Raw genomic sequence first — 17096 nt, 5'->3', positions numbered from 1 at the left:
TCTTTGTTCTGTTTATTTCTTCGTGCTATTCACACATTTTAAACAGGGACCTGTACCCTGGTCAGACAAGGTGCGTATACAATATAAATCGGATCTCAGTTTAATGAAAATACTAAAGGTTTAAGGCAGCAATAATACTCACCTATCTTTCTTACAGCAACCTGTGAAAGTGGATGGTCTGCATATGAAGGTAGATGCTTCCGCTTTTTTAACTTTCAGCTTTCCTGGATTGATGCAGAGGTATGAGATGCCATCTTATCATAGGGATTCCTTCATTTCTAAGTCTTGAAATTTTCAGTTAGTTAACAATAGTTTTTATGTCCTACTCTCTTTAGAAACAGTGTTTGGGCTACGATGGGAACCTGGCCTCTGTACACAGTTATGAGGAGTACATCTTCGTACAGTTCATGATTAAATCTCAAACTCAAGCTGCAACTCAGGCCTGGATAGGAGGCTATGACGCTGTTTCAGTATGTTTGTTTTACATTTGTTTAGCGTACTTGTCAATGGCCATTCTTTTTCTTTTTCTTTTGTATATTGTAGTTGTTTTTGAGTTATGTCATAGAATAAAAAGTAAGATTAGGATACAGCTGATATGTTTGGCATGGTAGGTCTACTGGTTTCTATAGAGAAACACAAACATGTTTTTGATGCGTTAACATCATGAGCTTGTGATCCAAATGGTTGGTGTGAACATGTTTTTTTATATTAATGAATATCAAATAATGCCATGTAGGTGTGTGATGGAAACGGAGTGTCCTTTATGGTGTTCTGTTCACAGGAAGGAACATGGCTGTGGAGTGATGGATCAAAACTGGACCAAGAGATATGGGCTCCTTCACAACCTGACAATACCAATAGAAACGAGCACTGTCTTATGATGAACTATCAACGTGAGTGTTTTAAATGTTTATGAAATATCATCACTATTTATATCTTTGTTATTTTTATCCAATAACCAGCCGAATGTAGAACTGTATTTTAAATTCACTTAATGTTTATGAAATGGTAAAGGAATAGAATTGGCTGTATTACCTTAAGATTCATTACATTTGATCAGAATAATTATACTGTAACAATAATAAACTTTTTTCCTTCCTGCTATAGCCTCGAGCAACTGGAATGACAACCCCTGTCATGTTAAAAAGCCTTATGTGTGTGTGAAGAAATACTCTCGAGCATTTAAGTTAAATGTAAAATTGTGAATGTCTTATTGTCTTGCATTAAAGGAATAGTTGACAAAAAAATGACAAATTTGAAACATCGCTTACCCTCAGTCGATCCAAGATAAAGATTAGTTCTTCATCAGAACAGATCTAAAGAAATAAAACTTTACATAATTTGCTTATTGATGGAGATCATCTGCAGTGAATGGGTGCCATCAGAATGAAAGCTCAAACAGCTGATCATGAAGACATCACAATAGTCCACACGACTCCAGTCCATCAATTAATGTCTTGTGAAGTGAAAGGCTACAAGTTTGTAATCAGTTTTTAATTTTTTTTGTCAATTGGTCCTTTAACTAATTCTCCCTAATTTCTTTACTAATGTGCAAGAACAACTCAATAAATATCAAGCAGTTGCATTTAATTGTTTCTGTGGGTTTTTGTCTCGTTCCACGCATCAGATGTGAATTTTCTGAATGAAATTCCTGAAGATTTTCGGTAAACTTTGGATCTGCTTTGTTTTTTTCATGCCATTATGTTATTAGAGGAAATAAATAGAAACATTTGCTAATCGAGTTGTTATAAAACAAACCAGAGGAGTGTGCCAAAGAAAGATGTTTTTTGTCAAACAGTCTATTTCATGAAATTACAAAGCTTATATAAGCAGAAGCAATACAAATACAGAATTCTTCATAGAGTAACCCGTGACGGTGATTGGTCCACATTAAGGAGATGCTTTCATTTTTTTAACGCCCCAAAACTGGACTGGTGTGAGATGGCAGCTTCTAATGTTGTTTCCTTCATCTTGACGAATTTCTCGAGTTGCAGTTAACTGCACTCCTTATGTCCTCGTCTTGGAAAATATCTTTGGAAAGTAGTACTTCAATAGCACTCCTACTATTTGAAAAAATATTATATCTAAAACATCATTGTAAACAAAGACCTGGTTTAGGAGTATATACAGTATTTATGTTTTATATACATTTTTAATGTTTAATGTTGTTCAGCATGTCATGTTATCAAATTGAGAAATAAATCAAATGACTAAACTGATGGTTAGCATGGCTATTAGTTTTGACTCAGCATTTCTGTTGCTGTAAGTTGTGTACTTTAGGTATCTGTATTGGTTTGAGCTCATTTCTGTTTGTCTTTTACTCTGTTACAGTTTTACAGTACAATAAGAAAAGTAAAGTTTCTTTGTGGAACTCAAGTAAAGTTATGCCTTGTTTTTTTTCCGGAAGAACTTTACACTGTTAGCTAATTGTCGAGCTTTGAAGAAGCAACTCATTGCAAGGACAGTATAGTAAAAGGTCAAGCGCACGGCGGGCACAACTGAACAAGGTTATGTGCAGAAACAATGGCAAGCAGTACTAGTCATCTCCACAGAATAGGAGTGTTAAAAACTGCAAAAAGCTACTCAAAGTGCTGAAGCATGTGCAAAGTCAGTACAGTCACATGCTTCAAGATAGTCAAGTGGATCTTCCACAACTAGGCTGCCCGTGCTAAACTTCTCTTTGCAGAAGAAGAAGCCAGAATTATAAAGAAAAGCTGACCTTGAAGCAAGTCTCCATATCTTAAAAAGTCAGAAGGCTGTTGCTGCTGCAACAGCAGAAGCAGATGCATATGAAAGAGATGACAAGTCTATCAAGATTGAACTTAGTGCAGAGTTATTAGAGTTACTTATCAGTTCAGCTCAAATGCACCTCTGAATATGTCAGGCAACCCTCAAAAGCACAATTTGCATTGAAGGTTGATCCACTAGTCTGCCACAAGGTGGCGCGTGCGCAGTGTGAAATAACCATGAAGGACGCAGATATTCATCATTATGAGAAAAACAGAGATGTTGAAAGCAGAAAAGCTCATGTCAAACAACCACCAAAAAAAAAAAGATGAAGTTGACAAACTTTACTACCCGGAACCTGCAAGAGAGTCATTTCATCCTCAAAGGAAGCCTTTATCCCAAAGTGCCATCCAAGATCTAAACCTTTCATCGAGGGAAGAACTGGATTTGATAACAAAATGGCTTGGTAAGGAGTCTGCAGAGCAAGCAAAGAGGATTCACTCTGTGCATGTGTTCGACCCAACAGCAGCACTCGACGTAGTCTGGGAAAGACTAGAAGAATGTTATGGGTCATCAGAAGCAGTACAACATGCTCTGCTGAAAAGATTTCCCTAAACTCACCAACAAAGATAATGTTGGGCTAAGGGAGTTAGGTGACATTCTTCAGGAGATAGAGTGCGCAAAAGAGGGAGGATATTTACCTGGCTTGTCATATTTGGACACAGCTCGTGGAGTTAATCCCATGGTGGAGAAATTACCTTACAGCTTGCAAGAGAAATGGGTAGCCACAGGATCCAAATATAAGGATGACAATGGAGTCGCATTTCCACCTTTTCATTACTTCTCCAGCTTTGTAAGACAACCGGCACGAGTGAAAAACGATCCCAGTTTTGCCTTTACATCCTGCAGCAACCAAGGCTTGAAAATTTAGAAATACACAAGAAGTGGCAACAGAGCTTCTGTGACTGTTCACAAAACAGATTTTTCGCAAGATTCTATGACTATCCAGTGTAGCTCTGGAGAGAAGATTATGAAAAGTCTTGATAAGCTATGTCCCATTCATAAAAAGCCCCACCTGCTAAAAAAAGCAGGAGCTTCATAGCTAGACATATTGACAAAAGAAAATCATTCCTGAAAGAGAACCGTATTTGTTTCAGATGTTGTGGGTCAGGACAGCATATGGCAAAAGATTGCAGAGTGACACTTAAATGTCTGGAGTGTAACAGTGAAAAACACATCTCAGCGCTACATCCTGGTCCTCCTCCCACTACGACAGGAAGCCAAGAAGCCGACAAAGATGATGGCGGGGAGGTGAGTGAAAATGCTTTGACACCAGTGACATCCAAATGCACAGAGATATGCGGCAATTCAGATGGTCAACATTCCTGCTCCAAAATCAGTCCAGTGATAGTGTATCCTGCTGGAAAAAGAGAGGAAGGAAAGAAAATGTATGCAGTGTTAGACGAACAGTAAGAAGTAAGAAGTCACTCGCTAAACATAAAATAATTCCTATTATTTTAAATATAATAATTTGATTTAAATATTTAAGCAACTTGTTCCATTCCTATGGTAAAATGAATATCAGAATGAATCAGAATCAGAATGAGCTTTATTGCCAGGTATGTTTACACATACAAGGAATTTGTTTTCATGAGAATTACAACAGAATGACAGCGACAGAACATAAAACACATAATAAAAGAATAAAAAATACAAATAAGTAGATAGTGAATGACAATATGACAATTGTAGGCAGGTATATTACAAAATGCAGTTATGTATGTACTTATATATTATGTGCAAAATTTAAGTGTATACTAAGTATGTGTGTTAGATAAATAAAGTGTATGTGTATATAAATATAAAGTGTAGTGTGTTCGCAGTTATTATCAGCTGTTTATAAGATGGATTGCCTGGAGGAAGAAACTGGTCCTGTGTCTGGTTGTTCTAGTGCTCAGTGCTCTGTACCGTCGACCAGATGGCAACAGTTCAAAGAGGGAGTGTGCTGGATGTGAGGGGTCCAAAGTGATTTTGACAGCCCTTTTTCTCACTCTGGATAAGTACAGTTCTTGAATAGATGGGAGGGTTGTACCAATGATTCGCTCAGCAGTCCGGACTACCCTCTGTAGTCTTCTGAGGTCAGATTTAGAAGCTGAGCTGAACCAGACAGTTACTGATGTGCAGAGGATGGATTCAATGATGGTGGAGTAGAACTGTTTCAGCAGCTCCTGTGGCAGGTTAAACTTCCTCAGCTGGCGGAGGAAGTACAACCTTTGCTGGGCCTTTTTCACAATGGAGTCAATGTGAATGTCCCACTTCAGGTCCTGAGAGATGGTGGTTCCCAGGAACCTGAATGACTCCACTGCAGTCACAGTGCTGTTCATGATGGTGAGTGGGGGGAGTGCAGGGGGGTTTCTCCTGAAGTCCACTATCATCTCCACTGTTTTGAGGGTGTTAAGCTCCAGGTTGTTGAGAGTGCACCAGACAGCCAGCTATTTTACCTCCTGTCTGTAAGCAGACTCGTCACCGTCCTGAATGAGGCTGATGAGTGTGGTGTCGTCTGCAAACTTCAGGAGCTTGACAGAGGAGTCCTTAGATGTGCAATCGTTGGTGTACAGGGAGAAGAGCAGTGGGGAGAGAACGCAGCCCTGGGGAGCTCCGGTGCTGGATGTGTATTTTCCCAACCTCACTAGCTGCTGCCTGTCTGTCAGGAAGCTGTTGATCCACTGACAGATGGAGGTGGGCACGGAGAGCTGATTTAGTTTGGGCAGGAGGAGGTTTGGGATGATCGTGTTGAAGGCCGAGCTGAAGTCCACAAACAGGATCCTCACATAAGTCCCCGGTCTGTCTAGGTGTTGCAGAACATAATGCAGTCCAATGTTTACTGCATCGTCCACAGACCTGTTTGCTCTGTAGGCAAACTGAAGAGGATCCAGCAAGGGCCCAGTGATGTCCTTCAGGTGGGCCAGCACCAGTTTTTCAAATGACTTCATGACTACAGACGTTAGAGCCACAGGCCTGTAGTCATTTAGTCCTGTAATTTTGGGTTTCTTAGGGATGGGGATGATGGTGGAACGTTTGAAGCATGAAGGGACTTCGCACAGCTCCAGCAATCTGTTGAAGATCTGTGTGAAGATGGGGGCCAGCTGGTCAGCACAGGATTTCAGACAGGCTGGTGTAACACAATCTGGGCCTGGCGCACCGCATCCTCGCTGATCTGAATTGCAGGTGTGGGGGAGAGGGGGGATGCAGGAGGTGTGAATGGTGAGAGTGCTTGATTGGAGAGGTGTTCAGGATGGGTTGCAGGAGCTGTTAATGGTGTGAACGGTTGTTTGGAGAGGCATTTGGGGCTGGTTGCAGGAGTTGTGAAGGGTGTGAATGGTTGTGTGGGGAGGCGTTCAGGGCAGGTGATGGGTGTTCTTTCAAACCTGCAGTAAAACTCGTTCAGATCGTCTGCCAGTCGTTGATTCTCTACAGTGCTGGGGGGTTGGTGTCTTGTAATTGGTGATCTTCTTTAGACTTTTCCACACTGATGCGGAGTCGTTGGAAGTGAACTGAGTCCTTATTTTTTCAGAATAATTCCTCTTTGCCACTTTGATCTCCTTTCCCAATGTGTATTTAACCTGTTTATACAAGACATTGTCCCCCTTCACGTAAGCATCTTCTTTGGCCAGACGGAGCTGTCTGAGTTTTGCAGTGAACCACGGTTTGTCATTATTGTAAATTAGTTGAGTCTTTGTAGGAATACACATATCCTCACAGAAACTGATATATGAGGTTACGGGCTCTGTGAGTTTGTCCAGATCGGTGGTAGCAGCTTCAAAAACACTCCAATCAGTGAGGTCAAAACAAGATTGTAAATCCTGCTCTGTTTCATTAGTCCATCTTTTTACAGTCCTTGATACAGGTTTAGTTGATTTTAGTTTCTGCCTGTAGGGCGGTATAAGATGAACCAGAAGGTGATCAGAACGTCCCAAAGCTGCTCTTGGAACAGAGTGAAATGCATCCTTTATTGTGGTGTAACAGTGATCCAATATATTACTGTCTCTTGTGGGACAAGTAATATGCTGTCTGTATTTTGGCAGTTCACGGGACAGATTGGCTTTATTAAAGTCCCCAAGAATTATTAAAACAGAGTCCGGGTGTTGTTGTTCTGTCTCTGTAATCTGATCAGCGAGTTTCTGTAAAGCTGAGCTCACATGCGCTTGCGGAGGGATGTAAACACTGACCAGAATGAACGAGTGAAACTCCCGCGGCGAATAGAACGGCTTGCAGTTAATGAAGAGTGTTTCGAGATTTGAGCAGCACGTCTTCAACACAGTTACATCTGTACACCACCGTTCATTGATGTAAAAGCATGTCCCGCCGCCACGCGATTTCCCAGTTGATTCTGATACGCCATCCGCTCTAAACAGCTGAAAGTCCGGCAGATGGAGCGCGCCGCCAGGTTTCCGTGAAACACAGAGCAGCAGAGTGTGTGAAATCCTTATTTGTCCTAGAAAGCAGAAGGAGTTAATCTGTTTTGTTCGGTAGAGAGCGGAGATTTGCCAGATGGATGCTAGGCAACGGCGTTCGAAATACGCGCTTCCTGAGTCTGACGAGCGCTCGCAGTGCAGTGTGGTCAGGACCGGGCTAATATGGTCATACTTCCTGGTTCTAGTAAGAACTCTTGCTGCTGCATTTTGGACTAGCTGTAGTTTGTTTACCACGCGTGCAGAACAACCACCCAATAAAGCATTACAATAGTCTAACCTTGAAGTCATAAATGCATGGATTAACATTTCTGCATTTGACATTGAGAGCATAGGCCGTAATTTTGATATATTTTTGAGATGGAAAAATGCAGTTTTACAAATGCTAGAAACGTGGCTTTCTAAGGAAAGATTGCGATCAAGTAGCACACCTAGGTTCCTAACTGATGACGAAGAATTGACAGAGCAACCATCAAGTCTTAGACAGTGTTCTAGGTTATTACAAGCAGAGTTTTTAGGCCCTATGATTAACACCTCTGTTTTTTCTGAATTTAGCAGTAAGAAATTACTCGTCATCCAATTTTTTATATCGACTATGCATTCCATTAGTTTTTCAAATGGGTGTTTTAAGCACATGCAATGTTTAAAGTTCATCTATTGAGACAAGTTATTAAATAATAAATGCATATCTAATTTTAATTAATCTATTATTATTTCTATATTCTGCACAGTACATTTCTTGAATTATTTTTTTTATTTTTTCTCTAAAATATAATTTATACAATTCACTTTATTGTTTTTAGGGCTCATGCACTCATCCTTTCTTTTCCAGTGTAACACCAGCCACGCCCGTTTCTGCAACCTAATCACATTCAAGTGATGGTCCAGGACGGGGGAGAGCACCTCTTGCTCCACCAGATATAGAGTTTATTCTCTCATACAACCACAGCCAGTCACACATAGACTTACATTAAAACATACATTAAAACAGACTACTGTACACTCCTCCAGAGTGACCCGTCAGTTCTACTGGCTCCTTCACTGATGCACTGATGCACACGGAAGTCGTGGCCTAATGGTTAGAGGGTTGGACTCCCAATTGAAGGGTTGTGGGTTCTAGTCTCGGGCCGGACGGAATTGTGGGTGGGGGGAGTGCATGAACAGCTCTCTCTCCACCTTCAATACCACGACTTAGGTGCCCTTGAGCAAGGCAACGAAACCCCAACTGCTCCCCGGGCGCCGCAGCATAAATGGCTGCCCACTGCTCCGGGTTTGTGCTCACAGTGTGTGTGTGTGTGTGTGTGTGTGTGTGTGTTCACTGCTCTGTGTGTGTGCATTTCGGATGGGTTAAATGCAGAGCACTTCACTTTCACTTTCACTTCCTCCATACAGTAAAAAAAAGCAGTACTCTGCAGGAATTTTTGCCTTCCCGTACAGCCCTCTGGATCTCCCTTACGACTTCTACAGAGCGGTTTCCAAAGGACTTTTCCGTACGTTTCTACATCTGTTTCTCGTTTATTGCTGTCCTTCTTAGTCTTCAAAAAACACAAACGCTTACATGCAATGTACTTCTGCCTACACCAGGGATAGGCAACTCCGGTCCTGGAGGGCCACTATCCTGCAGAGTTTAGCTTCAGCCCTCATAAAAACTCACCTGCCTGTATCTATCTAGTTATCCCGAAAATACTGATTACCTCGTTCAGGTGTGTTTAATTAAGGTTGAAGCTAAACTCTGCAGGATGGTGGCCCTCCAGGACCGGAGTTGCCTATCCCTGGCCTACACCATTGTTGAGCTGAATCTCAGGTATTGAGTAGCTGTTGGCTCTTCAGGCCAGTCGGAGCTACTGCAGAGGAATGGGCTCGCTGAAATTCCTACCGTCATGATGTTGATGCAAGTTACTGCAAACGCAGGGCAGAAGATTGTGACTTTAATTGACCTTGCTTCAGATACAAACTACATAACCCATAAGGCTGCTGAAAGACTGGGGTTAAGACATGAGAAGATAACTTTAGTTGTGCATGGGGTTGGTGGTATGGCCATGGAAGTGGACACTCAAAGGTATCTCCTCAAAGTCAGAGTCAAGACACCTAAAGGAACCGAGAGAGCTCATGAAATGATCTGCTATGGCTTGGATGAAATCACAAGAGTGCATCAAGTAATTGAACCTGAGAAGTTGAGAGAATTCTTCCCAGAAGTCAAACTTAAAGAATTGGAAAGGCCAGAAGAGGTTGAAATTCTCATTAGCCATCGAGAGGGAAGACTCGCTCCCCAGAGGGTAATACATCATTGGAGACCTCGTCTTGTGGGAGGGTCCATTGGGGAAGACAGTAGGTGGAGCGCACCCCTACTTATTTGAAGAGGTGGAGGTTGCAGCATATGAGTTCAAAACACACTTTGCTCGCTCCATGAGGACAGCAGCTGTTAAATATCAAGAAATTGCAAGTCCAAGAACTGACACAGCCCAGCTATGGCAGGAGGATGGGGTTCAGGCCAAATATACAGCTGCCAGTAACCGTGAGTTCCTTGAGTGGTGGCACTGGGACAGCACCGGAGCTGCATGTGAGCCAAGATGTGGAGGATGCCGATGTGGAAACTCTCCACCAGGAGGAAAAGAAATGACCCTGGCAGAGGAGAGGGAACTGGAGATCATTAAAGGAGGCCTCACCTACAAGAAGGGGGATGCTCACACACCAGCTCCACATTGGGATGCTAAGTATCCTTGGACAGTAGATCCAGCCTCTTTCCCAAACAACAAAGGTGCAGTCCAGGCTTGTTTTTTGAGGACCAAAAAGCAACTAAGCAGAGAGCCAGCCTGGAAAAATCGCATATGCTACCCAGGTCCGTGTAATGGTCGAACGAGGCGCAGCCATAAAACTCACCAACAAAATCATGGACGAATGGAACGGACCAGTGTGGTATGTAAGCCACCTGGTGGCACCGAACCCTCATTCGGTAACAACACCAATTCGTATTGTGTGGAATAGTAGCCTGGAATGCAAAGGCGTTGGTATGAATGATCTTCTTCTGAAGAGACCAGACATTCTCAACCCTATCAGAGCTGTCCTGCTGAGGTTCAGAGAAGGGACGTATGCATCTCTAGGAGATATCAAAAAGATGTACAACTCTGTATGGCTCGAGGAGCGTGAGATGCATCTTCATAGGTTCCTCTGGAGGGACAGCCCAGATGAAGAGATAAGTGAATATGCAATAACCAGAGTCAACATTGGGGACAGACCTGCTGGTTGCATTGTTCAGTTGGCTATGAGAGAAACCGCACGCCTGCCCAACTTTCTTCACTTGGAGGATGAGCGTAGAGCCACAGAAGAGGACAGTTATGTAGATGACCTCTTAAACTCCCAAAATGACCTAAATAAGCTTAACAAAATTACAGTAAATGTTGATGAGATCTTGAAAGCTGGAGGTTTCTTCCTCAAACCATGGGTCAGGTCAGGGCAAAGTGGGAGGCAAGGAGTCGAGAAGGAGGGTTTAACAGAGACACAAGGAAAAAATGTAATTCTTTCAAATCAAATGAGGGATGAAGACAACAAAGCCTTGGGTATCGGCTACCAAGTGGATGAAGACCAGCTCTACATGTTAATCTCTGTTAACTTTTCCAAAAAGAAGAAGAAGATAAAAGTTGGAAAATATCTTCTGAAGGAGGAGGTGAGAACTGAAACCCCTAAGCCACTGACTAGAAGGGCTCTCTTAAGCCAAGTTGCTGGACTGTATCACCCTATTGGTTTAGTTACACCCGCCAGACAGAAGGGAGCAATTCTTGTAAGAAAAGCATTCCAAGGGGGAGGGGGTGGGAAACTAAGCCAAGAAAACCAACCTCTCTCAGAAAGGCTCAGAGAAGAAGGCATACAGCTTTTTGAAGAATATGTGCAGCTTGGACAGGTGAAATTCCACAGGAACCTCACACCAGCTGGCTGGGAAGGGAAACCTTGGGGCATCACTTTCTCTGATGGAAGTGACCAAAACTATGGAGCTTTCATGTACTTAAGATGGGAGACAAGTCAAGGCACTGAAGTTAGATTAGTTGAATCAAAAGCCAAGCTGACACCCCTGGATCAGAAGGGTGAAGCTGTAAAAGCGGAGATCTGTGGTGCTGTCTTCGCAGCCAGGATCAGGAAGTATGTGGAAAAGCATGCTCAAATGAAGATTTGCATGAAGACATGCTCATAGAGAGATGGTTCCACCTAATTGATAGTCAAACTGTCTTAGGAGCCATTCAAAGAGTCAGTTATGGGTATAAAACACTCTTTGCAAATAGAGTGGGTGAAATCCAGAAAGCTGGCCTAGTGCAAGACTGGTGGTGGATCTGTGGAGATCTAAACATAGCTGACATTATAACGAGAGGAGGTTCTCTTGAAGATTTGAAGGAGAATTCCACATGGCAAAATGGACCAGAGTTACTGAAGTGGCCAGTGGAGAAGTGGCCTATAAAATCGGCTAGAGAGGTTGCAGCTCATGCCAGGGAGAGTGTAAACAAGCTCCAGATGAAGGCCTTCTCAGGTGCATTAACAAGAGCTCAAACAAGGAGTAAGCAGGAAAAAGACCTACGAGGCACTCAGGAAATTCCAAAAAGTGAAACTCAAGAAGGAATATCTGTGTTTAACCCAACAACTGTTCTTCCAGGAAGGAAGCCCTCTGGCTGGGTTAAAGATCTTGTGGAAGTAAGAAGATTCAGTAGCCTGTCCAAACTGGTAAGAGTTTTGCCTTGGTTTGTCTAGCTGCCAAGAAGTTGCTGAAAAGGAAGTGTCAGGCCCCTAAACAGTCAAAGTGGGAGTTAAGATCACCCAAGCAAGCTGTAGTGACTGTCAAAGATCAAGAAGATGCACTCAAAGGCATCTTCCTCGCAGCTCAAAAGGGTACAGTTTTTTTCAGACACAACACTAAGCAGGCTGGCAGTATACAAAGATGTATATTGTGGAGGTAGAATTCAGACGTTCAAAGAAGATAAGTGAGTAGTGCCAGTTTTGCCATTTGAAGCATGGGTGTCTACATTGCTGGTACAAGAATCCCACAAAGCAAACCACGAGGGAGTGGGAGGAACTCTTCTCCGGATGAGGAACAAATCCTGGGTAATAAAAGGCTGTATACTTGCCAAGAAAATGGTTGACAGCTGTGTGGTCTGCAGGAAAAACAAGGCAAAACAGTGTCGACAAATCATGGCTGACCTGCCTCTAGAGCTATCAGGCCCAGCTGCACCTTTTGAATTCACCACAATGGACCTGTTCGGCCCTTATGAAGTGACAGATGAGGTCAAGAAAAGAACTAGACTCAAAGTATGGGGAATAGTCTTCTGCTGCATGGCTTCTCGAGCAATACACACTGAAGTGGTGAGTGACATGTCATCTGAAGGATTCCTACTAGCCTATCAAAGGTTCACTTCACTGAGAAGACACCCCAGAAAACTCTGGTCAGATCCTGGCACTAATTTTGTGGGAGCCAGACCTGCACTGGAACAGCTCCACAAATTCCTTAATAGAGTAAACAAGTCTGAACTTGAAGACACAGCAGCCAAGCATGGTACCGAATGGTCGTGGAAAATCCACCCTGCAGACTCTCCCCATTGGAATGGTGCAGCAGAGGCAGCTGTCAAAGTAGTAAAGCGGGCATTGAGAAACCTTAGTGGAGATGTTTTCACATGGAGTAAATTCCAAACTTTTCTCTTCATGGCAGCTAACCTTGCAAATGAGAGACCCATTGATGCAAGAATTCAAAGCAGAGAAGACTGTATAGAGTACATCACCCCGAATTCTCTGCTTTTAGGGCGTGGCAATCCAAAGGGAGACCCTGGAGATTTCCAATTTGATGGCTACCCTTACAAAAGACTTGAACAGATTCAAGGAGAGGTAAATAGTTTCTGGAAGAAGTGGAGCCAATTGGCTGGACCTAATCTGTTCATAAGGAACAAATGGCAGACCAAAGAGCGAAATGTAGCTTTTGGAGATGTGGTCTGGTTGGCTGACCAAAACGCCCTGAGGGGACACTACAAGCTAGCTAGAGTGGTCCGTGTCAATGCTGACAGCAAAGGCATAGTAAGAGATGTGCTTGTTAAGATTTTTCCCAGTTATCCTGTTCACATCAAAAAAGCAAACCCCAAAGAAGGGCTCACAAGAGCTAACAGTGAAAAAACTAAGAGGCTCCAAACCAAAATTCCAGTCACAATTCTTCATAGAGATGTAAGATGACTTGTCATTTTACTTCCCATTGAAGAACAAGCTGAGGTGTGAAGGGATTGTGTGAGCTCCAGGAGCTCAAGTGGGAGGTGTTGAGCTGAATCTCAGGAATGAGTCCAAGAACTAAATTTTCCCAGAGTGCACCAGCAGCAGCAATCTGGCTGCTTGCCACCTGTTGTCATTTTCACTGATTTGGAGCACCTGTTAAAAACCTGGAGTTCCTCAGTCATTCAGACAAACAAACTTCACTGAGAAGACACTCCAAGTTCACTTGTAGGTTCAGTCCAAAGATGCCAATGGTCAGTGAAATGTTTTATTTACTTTCATGGTATTTGGAATGCTGTATAAGATGTTGAAGCTATGTTTAATTGTAGTTTAATTGTTGTGTAGATTGTTTAAGTGACGCATTGCAGCATTGACTTGTTGAATGGGTTCTTTATTCCATGTAAAGGCTGAAATGACTAATTCATCATAGAATTGTCATGGAAAAGACTGGATGCAAGTGCAGGTTCATCTCTCTTTAATGAGAGCTTTACACAGAAGAGTCCGATATGCAGGAGAAGACAAGACAAACTAGCAGCAGGAGAGATGGCAACACAGGGACCTTGATGGGCGTTGGTGTTCGTGGTGAGTGGAGTCTGTGAAGTGACTGTGGCTGAAGTGATGAACGCGGTAATCCAGAATGAATATTCACAGGAACTAACCGGCAACATGAAACCGCGATGAGAAATCCAGAGCAGGAACACTACATGAGAGACACAACAACACCAGGACTCCAAAACAACGATCTGACAAACATGAGACGAACGACAAGGCGTTGATATAGGCAAGATGTAATAAGCCGCAGCGACGCCCACACAGGACAATCGGGTGATACACCCAGACAACAAGATGACACTATGTATCAATGAACCGTGACAAGAATACATACAATGTTTAATTTAAACATATAAACAATTAAATTCATTATGTTAATTGAAATGGTTCTCTGTTTTTAAAGGTTTACAACCTAATTTAACGAACAGACCAGAATAAAAATAAATTGATTGAGCTGGAAATTTGAGTCGTCCATGTGTCCTTTGGAACTTGAACAAGAGTAGGACTTGACAACCATTTAGTCTAAATTTAGGTCACCTATCAAGGCCTTCCTAACATTCTACAAAATGTTTATGCAGTTTTTCTTCTGGAATCAAAACCCCTTTTTCTTTTTGTTCTTTAAATTTGGAGGAGAATTTTCGAGTGTCTATACCACCGGCCGACTCTGGCAAACAACTTTTATATACAAATTATATACAGTATTTTAGTTTAGAGCTTTATTGATCCCCGTGGGGTAATTTAAGCTTACATGGTGCCTCACATAAAACACTTGACATATACAATTACAACAAATAGAACAAAAGAAGAAAATAAAAAATAAAAAATGAAGAAAATAAATAAATTAAAAAACTAAAGTCACATATGTGTGTTACATAACCGTATTGCTTCAGGCACAAAAGTTAATTTATAACGATTAGTAGAGCATTTAATTCCTCTTAAACGTCACCCCAGTGGCATCCACTCAAAGTCCGAGTGCAGCGGGTGAGTACTATCTCTTAATATTTCGTGTGCCATCCTCATCACTTGCTGTTCATAATGGCAAGTAAGGCTTATTAAAGGGACACCCATGATTTTAGAGCACGTGCTAACAATACCTTTCAACCCATTTTTGTTTTTTATAGACCATGAAGAAAACCAACAAATGAAAGAAAAAGACAAAATACTTTCAAAAAATGAATTATTAAAAGACTTAAGAACAACTCTCTGTACATTTAAAAATAATTCAATTTTCTCAGCACAAACAATATTTGATGTGACTTTTTGATGATTACCTCAGAATTGTGATCAAACTTTAACTTGTTGTCAAAAACCATACCCAGATACTTATATTGTTCTACTTCTTCTACATGTGTGCCATTAAATGACTATCGTTTGAAGTGCTAATGTCCTCCTGCTAAAATTATTAATCGTCTCTTTAGTTTTTGAGACATTCAGATCTAGTTTCATATTACTGCACCAAGAGATGAAATTGTACAAAACCGAACCATATTCCTGATCTGAATGTGAAAGCAAGGAGAGCAACACAGTATCATCTGCATATTTTACCAAATAACTATTATCTTGCAAACTCTGACAGTCATTTGTATATAATATAAACAAAATAGAAGAGAGCACACACCCTTGTGGGGTCCCTGTGGAGATATTTACAACATCTGATAACACCTCATTAATCCTAACCCTTTGTTGTCTGTCTGATAAAAAGTTAATAATCCATAAAACTAATCCATGATTAAGATTAAACTGACTAATAAGTTTTTGCCCCAACGTTACAGGTTGCAAAAGATTAAATGCAGATGAAAAATCTACAAACAAAAGCCGCGCAAAAGCTCCGCTGTTTTCCAGATGATGACTAAGAGTATTTATCAAGAACAGGTTTGCATTATCTACGCCTCTTCCAGCGCGATATGCAAACTGCAGCGGATCTAAAAGTGGTCCAGCAACTGTCATTATGTACCTCTTGATCTCTTTTTCAAAAATCTTCATAACTAAGGAGGTCAAGGCGATTGGACGGTAATCTTTCAAGGAATTTGGTTTAGTTTTTTTAGGTATCAGTACAATAATATAACTTTTTACACAAATCAGGTACCAACCCTTGATCTAATGACGACTGAAAAAGTAACTGGAGAACTTCACTGAGCTGGTCAGCGCAGTATTTCAGTGTTCTACTACATATCCCATCTGGACCTGGGGCCTTGTTAAGCGGTGTGGCCTTCAGCTGTCTTGATATATTAGATAAATTAATTTTTAAATTATTAGAAATGTTTTTTTTTAAATGGTTATCTCATCAATGACCGAGGATGTATCCCAACGAGACAAAAAGTTATTACACTCATTAGAATTAAATCATTGTCAATGTTTCCACTTGGAATGTGGATCTGTGGTACTACTGTACTCACTGCAACCATACTCTTAATTCCTTTCCAGACAGCTTTGAGATTACCTTGCATGAACACATCCTCAATTTTATTTTTATAATTATTTTTAGCGATTTTAATTGCTCTTTTTACTTCCCTATTTATCTGTTTTTTTTCTCCTCATTGGTCCCCACAAAAAATATTCTCTTCTCTTTCAATATGCATTTTAACTCCTTAGTGATCCAGGATTTATTATTAGGATACAGAGTGATCTTTTTCGTAGGTATAACAGAATCAACACAGAAAGTTATATATTTAGAAATGGTAACCACCTGATCGTTCAAATCAGATGTATTCAAAAACATATTCCAATCGGTGCAATCTAAACACCCCTTCAAAACTTCAATATTAGAAGGTGTCCATTCTTTCACATGTCGTATTGTTCAAAATAATAGCAGTACAATGTGACTATCCAGAATAATCCAGGTTTTTAGTATATTTTATTCCTACGTGGCAAACAAGTTACCAGTAGGTGCAGTAGATTCTCAGGAAAAAAAAACAGGACCCAGCAATCATGATATGCACACTCTTAAGGCTGTGCAATTGGGCAATTAGTTAAAAGTGGTGTGTTCAAAAAAACAGCAGTGTGTGCTGTTTAATGTACAAACGTTTTTGTTTCTAGGATTTAGCAATCCTGTGAATCACTAAACTAATATTTAGTTGTATGACCACAATTTTTTAAAAACTACTTCACATATGT

The 17096-nt window shown here is 41.3% G+C and overlaps 2 protein-coding genes across 12 annotated transcripts in view; one reads left to right on the top strand and one right to left on the bottom strand.

The window, feature by feature from the left end:
• Nucleotides 1-17096, top strand: part of LOC127952781 (galactose-specific lectin nattectin-like) — a 166268-nt gene that overhangs the window by 57943 nt on the left and 91229 nt on the right. For 3 of the 10 annotated variants that reach the window (XM_052551546.1, XM_052551545.1, XM_052551540.1), the window contains one exon: nt 47-70. The exons of 6 other annotated variants lie outside the window; for them this stretch is intronic. In XM_052551546.1, the coding sequence (XP_052407506.1) occupies nt 47-70 (24 nt within the window). Of the gene's footprint in view, nt 1-46; nt 71-157; nt 241-335; nt 471-781; nt 894-1107; nt 1591-17096 lie in introns of those variants that run through there. One more of the 10 variants, XM_052551537.1, reaches the window with a different exon arrangement.
• LOC127952778 (galactose-specific lectin nattectin-like) overlaps nt 1-17096 on the bottom strand; it is a 58981-nt gene that overhangs the window by 20995 nt on the left and 20890 nt on the right. The window lies entirely within an intron of this gene.

The sequence above is a fragment of the Carassius gibelio genome, chromosome B3 (assembly GCF_023724105.1).
Source record: "Carassius gibelio isolate Cgi1373 ecotype wild population from Czech Republic chromosome B3, carGib1.2-hapl.c, whole genome shotgun sequence".
NCBI lineage: Eukaryota > Metazoa > Chordata > Actinopteri > Cypriniformes > Cyprinidae > Carassius > Carassius gibelio.
This window is presented reverse-complemented; position numbering and strand designations above follow the sequence as displayed.